General features: G+C 44.7%; 2 protein-coding genes across 2 annotated transcripts; both read left to right on the top strand.

The window, feature by feature from the left end:
- Positions 1-3,274: 3,274 nt before the first annotated feature.
- On the top strand, positions 3,275-4,187 carry FOXG_14053 (uncharacterized protein; the record flags this gene model as incomplete). The annotated part of the gene is made up of 2 exons (XM_018394119.1): positions 3,275-3,608; positions 4,024-4,187. The coding sequence occupies 2 exons, from the start codon at positions 3,275-3,277 to the stop codon at positions 4,185-4,187; spliced, it is 498 nt and encodes a 165-aa protein (XP_018253593.1).
- A 1,128-nt stretch (positions 4,188-5,315) lies between these two features.
- FOXG_14052 (uncharacterized protein) lies at positions 5,316-5,465 on the top strand (the record flags this gene model as incomplete). Its single annotated transcript, XM_018394118.1, has 1 exon — positions 5,316-5,465. One exon carries the CDS (start codon positions 5,316-5,318, stop codon positions 5,463-5,465), a length of 150 nt encoding a protein of 49 aa, XP_018253592.1.
- Positions 5,466-7,132: the final 1,667 nt, after the last annotated feature.

The following is a 7,132-nucleotide window of genomic DNA, read 5'->3' as shown; positions in this document are numbered from 1 at the left end:
GAATTGCTGCTTATAGGTCAACCAAAAGAAGCAACATGATGGCTGGAAACTGGGTATAGCCATGAAACTCAGGGTTGTGGGGGTGTATACGAATTATGTTTCAGTTGGACCGAACTCAAAATAAAAAAATGATCGGGTTGGCCACATGCTCAGGCTAAACGTGTGTCCAATTTTACCGCCATGGCACCATGAATCTCATAGAAAAAACACGGCCATAGGCTCCTGTGATCGAATGTAAGGTCATATGCTAAAATGCAGCAAATACTGTGACAGTATGGAAATACGCAGTTTCATGGTGAGAAAACTGCATACTCTCGAGTAACTAAAGTGCTACAATGACTCCTAGAAATCAATTCCAGCTCGATACAGAATGAAAATTAAAGTTTTCTGATGTGCGCAATGTAGGAATCGTATTCTTCGCTTGACATAGGTATAACTAATTACATGCCTATTTTCCTCTCAATCCTGACAAGAGACCGATTTAGTTCTTCATCATCCTGCTGTTGAATCAAAATAATAAGCGGTAGATCAAGGAGACCATGACTTAAAACAGCGCAGTCTATAAAATCTTAGATTTTCTCCGCGTCGGGTTATTTTCCACTCACTCTAATAATGGGTGAAATATACTCTCTCCAAGGCGGTGGCTATGGAAGCAGCCATGAAGTCCCTTCGCCTTTTGCTTCTAGCTCTGCCTTACCGACAAGGACGAGAAGATCCTGGTGCATGGATGTCGAAAGTCCGCCACAAGAACATATAACACGGTTGAACTGTCAAATAGAAAAGCCGACGGCTCTATCGATCTCTAACAAAACAGAGGAAATCACCAGTCTTCAACTCCAGGTCAGCCAATTAATGGATGTTGTTCATCACATGCAGGGGGTACAAGGAGTACAAAATGAGACGATAGGGAAGTTACTAGCGCAGCTGAAGAGGCTTGTGGGGAACCGTGGGGACTGAGTTTAAACGAATCTTTTTCTTCCACAGACCCGTCAGTAGATCTTGCGACGGTAACATCCCTGAAGAGTCAAATGCGGCGCGAACATAGGGTTGGATGCTAGAGCTACCAAATAGCTTTCGGGCATGAAGAAATATCCTGCGTGAGTATCTATAAGCAAAGGGCTAGTGTGAAATAGATTCACGTTTAGCAGTGCAAGCCTGTAGAGAATTCACAGCAATCCAAGTACACTTGTTAGACATTCAAAGGTTTTCATCAGGCGTTGACCTTGGCTTTCTTTCCTAAAAGGATATTTTATCTCAGACGTAATCAAAATTGCAAATAAGGTAGTTTTAAGTACTCATCACTACACAAACAAGAAGGGAAGAAAAGCATTCTACAGCAAGGGGCGGGCCCGCAGTCAGCAGTATGCCATTGTAATTTTTGTTGAAAGTGATCCAGAAGGGCCTACATAGATGCAGCAGGCTCCTCACTTACTGATGGCGCTACTGTAGTCCCTGTCCTGCTCGCTCACTAACAGCATCCAGATCAGTGTCAAAAGAATATGAATGAATGTAGACTCTATCCAGGACCGGACAAGGGACAATTATCAGGCAAGTTATCTTCCAGAATACTGAATTATTCATAGGTGAATAGTAACACCGGCACCCCATTCTAGACCGTCGAGATAGAAAGGGGTTGTTACTACTGAGCAATTGTACTGAGATTGCAGGGTTCATGTCAGACTCTGGCTGTGCGCGGGTCGAGCGCCATTGTAATAGCAAACTGTTGACGGTAAACCCACACCACACTGTGCTGTATACCTACTTAAACTACCGCAGAGTATTTTATTAATGTGGAAATACGGTAACATCTACTTTATTCGCATACTCTGTCTTAACTTGTTCTGCCAATTCGCTCATTTTGCTCATCGTATGAAAACAACTGAACAAGTGATCTTCGCTTTGCTTTGCTTTCTCGGCTTGCAATTCGAAACGTCGTCCTAATGCCTCGTATTCGGCCTGAATTGTTTTCAGTTCAAGAAGAAGTTGCTCTTTGCAGGTTCTTTCTATAATCAGATCTTCTTCTAATTGCAACACATCTCGTCTATCATTAGAAATGGAGGCTTCGGCTCCCGGTACGGTCGATAACTTAGAAGCTGGATTGCATATCTCGGCCGTGGCATCTCCTTCCTCGCGTGTCTTAGGGTACAGAGGCACCGATAACTGTAAGAATCTGGAGCGCGGTATTGCAAAAAAGGTTTTTCCAACCTTGTTATGAAGCTCTTTGTATGATGATATACTTTGTTGGCCCAAGTTTCTCGTAAACAGGTGTGAATCACCTGGCGTGTAAGCCCATGTGTAGAAATCGGTCATTTTAGGAATCAACCGAACGCGCAGGGGGTCTATCACTTGCCCTGTTTGGCGTTCTTGATCAGGTCAGACGATGTGGCTTTTTCCTGACGGTGAGACTTACTAATATGGACTGCTAACTGGTTTCTGCATCTCTTTGCTAGGGCTTTCTTGATATCTTGATAATGACGATATTCCAGGTTTCTATCCTGAGTCGAGCTAGCACAGAGGTCCTCCATGGTCTGGACCAGGCAAAGAAAATGAAAACAAGTCAGCTGGCAATTCCTGCAAGAATTAACCCCGCAATGATATACGGTAACTGAGAGTAAGAAGGGAAGAAAAGTAAAAGCATCGATCGTTCAGAAATGACCTCTGGGCTTTAAAAGTGTTTTTAAATTTAAAGACGAGAATATAAATACTACAGTACATTTTGGGATTAATTGTTTTAGTTTTACCCTTCTAAAATGAAGAGGCAAGACGCAGTACAACACGCATCTACGGCTTACGCCATTCAGCTCGACTAGACTTACGTTAGAAGCTTTGTCCGAGATTGTACATATAAAATAACAGTATTTCCATTTCATAAGACATCCCTGTAAGCAGGACTCAGATCTCCGATCTCGCGTGTGACTATTAACTGGACGTAGTCGACAGGTACTAAGGAAGACGAGCCTAGAACGAGAACTCTTGCGTTGCGGATTTGAGCGGGTCAGTAGTTATACAAGGAGTTTACCGCCCCTCAGAGACCGCGTAGGGACAGACATGCTAAAGCCGCAAGGATAGCTTCCCACCCTGGTGTGTTGAGGCGTAGTTTAGGCAAGGTTGGGAGAGCTTATTGCTATTCTAGAATCCGTTCCCCTGTCAAATCATTACGACATCAACACGGATCCTCGCAGAGGACCCGCAGTTGCCCCATGATAAACTATAAAATAATGACTCCTGCACATACATCAAATCTATCGGCCTCAATCAACGCAATTCTCCCTTCATGGCGTCGACATTTGAGTCTCCCGTGGGTATTGACCCAAAGAAGACATCTTTAAACTCTTTATCACCCACACCCGAAATGTTGCAATATGACGCTCCTTTACAAGATATGCAACTGGACGACGCCCAAACAGTCCTTTTATCTCTAAGTGGCTACGAAGACGCCAATGGCTTTTGGTACTGCCATAACTGTCCCATTTCGCACTTGGACGAGGCGCAATATACCGCTCCAGTCGATCGTGACGAGTTGAATACCTTCGACCCTCTCACAGATATGTTGGGGTCTAAACTATGTGATTTGGATTCGTTTGAGGAAAAAGCAAGTCCCTCAGATGGTATATCCACACTATGCCAATTCCAGGGAAACGATAGCGTGCTTGAAGCACATACCCCAGAGATCGTTATTGTACAACAGGGAGACGCATGTTATGATATTGGACTTATTCAAGAAAATAAATTCAAAGGAAATCTTGGAGAGATCGCCGATGATATTGGAATCGATCCAGCAGCCCTGCACTATAACTGGGAAGAATGCAACTAGATAGGGCTAGAAAAAGATGGAATAAGGACAAGAAAATAGAAACAGATCGGGGAGGAGGGAGAAAAACAAGAACACGAAAAATATTAACTATAATACTAAATCGGCCTTAATAAGTTGTAATATTGAACTTTTATCATTGATTTGTATAACACTCCTTCCTTAGTTATAAAGAATTCAAAATGCATCCGAATACCTAAGATCACAAACAGCGGTTGTCCTTAGAATACACGAAGAAACGTACTGCTCGGTATGCCAAGGCTGCCAGAAATGGAAGGTCAAGAGGATCGGCCTACAAAATGGCCATTGGAAATCTTTCGTGATTATCTGGTTCACGAGAATCCTATCTATGTCGATGGCCCGGGCGATTGGCTAAACATCATTGATAAACTATTGGCACTCGTCAAAGAAGACCTTGGCTTTGATGGAACGGCCTATCAGCTACTGGAAGAAGCACGCAGGATTTTCTACATAGAAAATCACTTCATCATTTCCTTCAACAACCTCGGACTTTTCCTTGATGATGCCCTCGGCACCTGGGCTTGTGACATGGATCCCGTCGAGACTTTGGTGCAGAGGCTTACAATCCGAATCCCGAGAGATCAACTTTGCGGAGCAGATATGCGGGATCACTTGACTACTGTTGCACATTTCGCTCATTGGCCACAGTTGAAGGAGATTTGCTTGGCCTTTGCGGACGATACGCAAGCTCTGGCGCTCACGCATCAGAAATTGTCCAAACATTCAGAGATATCAAAGTAGACAGTACGTGTAGCCATCTTCATCTTGGCGCGGTACCAATAGCTATTGCAAGACTGCTTTTGCCTATGCGCAGGTCTACTATACTGTATCACAAAATCATGTTTTTGTCCCGGTGAGGGCAACGTCGGCAATCACTGCCAACCACAAGGGCCCCCCTGGCTAGATGGCCATATCAGAATTAGAAATACACTATATTTTCTAAATGTTGAACAGCTTTCTTGAGCTATAAGATCCTTCATCAAACACACATGCTGCAATACTAGCAAGGAGCTTGGTGTAATCCATGCCTCTTTCTATTAAGCCCTGGACTACCTCCTTAACATAACTTTTAACAAATGTTACTAAATTTTGGCATAGCTCCCAATGGCAGATTGCTTTAAGCTCGTACCTGGCGATCCCAGAGTCGCAACTTCCACGAGTACAGTAGGTGGTAAATCATACAGCTATGTGAGAGCGATGCCTACGTCTGACCCTGCTCAGACCATCTTCCTCCTACACGGGTTTCTTGACCTATCCTTCGGGTGGAGGTATCAGATTCCTTATTTCGTTTCCATGGGCTACCAAGTGGTTGCGCTAGACCTGCTAGGTTGCGGTGGGAGTGACAAGCCAGATAACCTAAGGAATTATACCTTCAAAAAGCGTCGCCAACGACATCAAAGCTTTGGCGAAAAGCCTAGTTGGCGAGAAGCGGATTATTCTTGGCGGCCACGGCCTCGGGGGTGCTATAGTGTGGCGAACAGCTATGTGGCACCCTGACTTGGTGCTGGGAATCTTCAGCATATCTGCTCCATTTATTCCTCCGTTCACTGCGTTCCTCACGCCCGATGATCCCGTTCTCGAGTTCGGCCCTAGGCCACTTACTGTTCAGAATGATTCAGGGAAGGTCCACTGATGGGAAGGGGTTGAACTATGTGGCAAAATCAGTACTACTTGCGGATTTCGACTTCTCTTCAGGCACTTGGCAAAACACAGGCACTCTGGCACAATATCTCGACGAGAATATCTAGTCTACGCTCGTCAATATCTCTCTCAAGGTAAATCCGGAGTGGAAGCGGCTCTCAACTGGTTTCATTTCCGAACACGCGCCTACAACCAAGATGAAGAGCTGGGGTTCTCGCGAAAGCCGATTTCCTTCACAATGCCAGCCCTTTATATTTCCGCTACCCAGGGAAGCAAGGTCACCGTGGACATGATACAAGGGATGTCGCGATATTTCGAAGCTCTACAGTGCAGGGCCATATCCGGCTCTCACTGGTGTATATGGGAGGCGGGCATTGATGTCAATAAGCAAGTAGGAGATTGGATAGCATCGCTCTCAGAACCTAGTGGCCAATTGCAAAATTAATGTTACATAATTCTGACATGGCAAAGCTTTCGGTCTCAAACCTCAGCGGTAAAGTGTGTTTCTTAGGTCCATGCTTAGGCGTCAGGGTAGCATTAGAACAGAAGATCAAGTCCTTCTTTTTTTGTCTCTTCACTCTTTTTACAAGGTCGTCATCTAACGCCACCTACAAAGCATCTGTTATACACCAAGAGTTAGCGAAATCCAGGGTTCAAATCCACGACACTCCACGACACATTTGTGAATATGGCGTGGATATGGATGCTGACTAATAATTTCGATGTGGAATGGGTGGAAATGGATCCATTATGGAAATGGATCCATATTGTGGAATTCGTGGAATGGAAACCTACTTCGTCCAACAATGGTAATTAATGGGTCCCGCCCGCCCTCGGTGACGTCAATGTTTTTGTCATTGGTCCATTAAAATCCGCCGTTGCTTGACGCAAAGGCAACACACCCACCGACGTTCCTGTTTCTTGTTATGCTGGATATTCGTAGCCGAACCGATATACCTATAGACGCGCCTTGCCGTCTCTCTCCGTCAAGATCCAGCTTTTGTAGAGCTGAAAGAGCCGTTGATTGTCCTCTTCTGTTCGTTCTGGAACGGATGTGGTTGACTTGGTAGGATGGGGAGTGGCCATTTCGATTTGGGGTAGTAACGCGAGTAACAGTGAAGCCCCCAGAATGGACTCATTGTGTACGGAGGAAAATGGGGTGGCAAATCGATGTTGTGTTGTTGTGGGTGATAGAAAGTACTTAGGATATGCGGGATTTCACAAGGAAATCAAGGTATTTTCGAACCCCACCTAAAATATTCCACGATTTCCACATGTGGAACATGTGGAAGGGGCTTCGTGGCGTGGATATGGAAATGCTGAAGCCCACGTGGAATGGAATGGAATGGATATGGATCCACATTATGGATCCATATGTGGATTTCGTGGTATGGATTTGAACCCTGGCGAAATCATTGCCCCTCCCCCTTTTTTCGTTTAGACTTCATTATAGATAATGCTCTTTCAAAAGAGTCTTCTTCTTCTTCGTATACAGTTCGTTTCGTTTCACTCTTGCTCGTCTTTACGTTAAGAGTAGTGACCCGCAACTGTAAATAACACATTCATCCCCCATCGCTTGGATACGTCGTCCCTCTGGCAGCCATAATCATTACTACCGGGGCTAAGTAATTAACCGTTAAATAAGCGAGTCTCTAGATC

Source organism: Fusarium oxysporum, chromosome 6 (assembly GCF_000149955.1).
Source record: "Fusarium oxysporum f. sp. lycopersici 4287 chromosome 6, whole genome shotgun sequence".
In the NCBI taxonomy this organism is placed as follows: Eukaryota; Fungi; Ascomycota; class Sordariomycetes; order Hypocreales; family Nectriaceae; genus Fusarium; species Fusarium oxysporum.
This window is presented reverse-complemented; position numbering and strand designations above follow the sequence as displayed.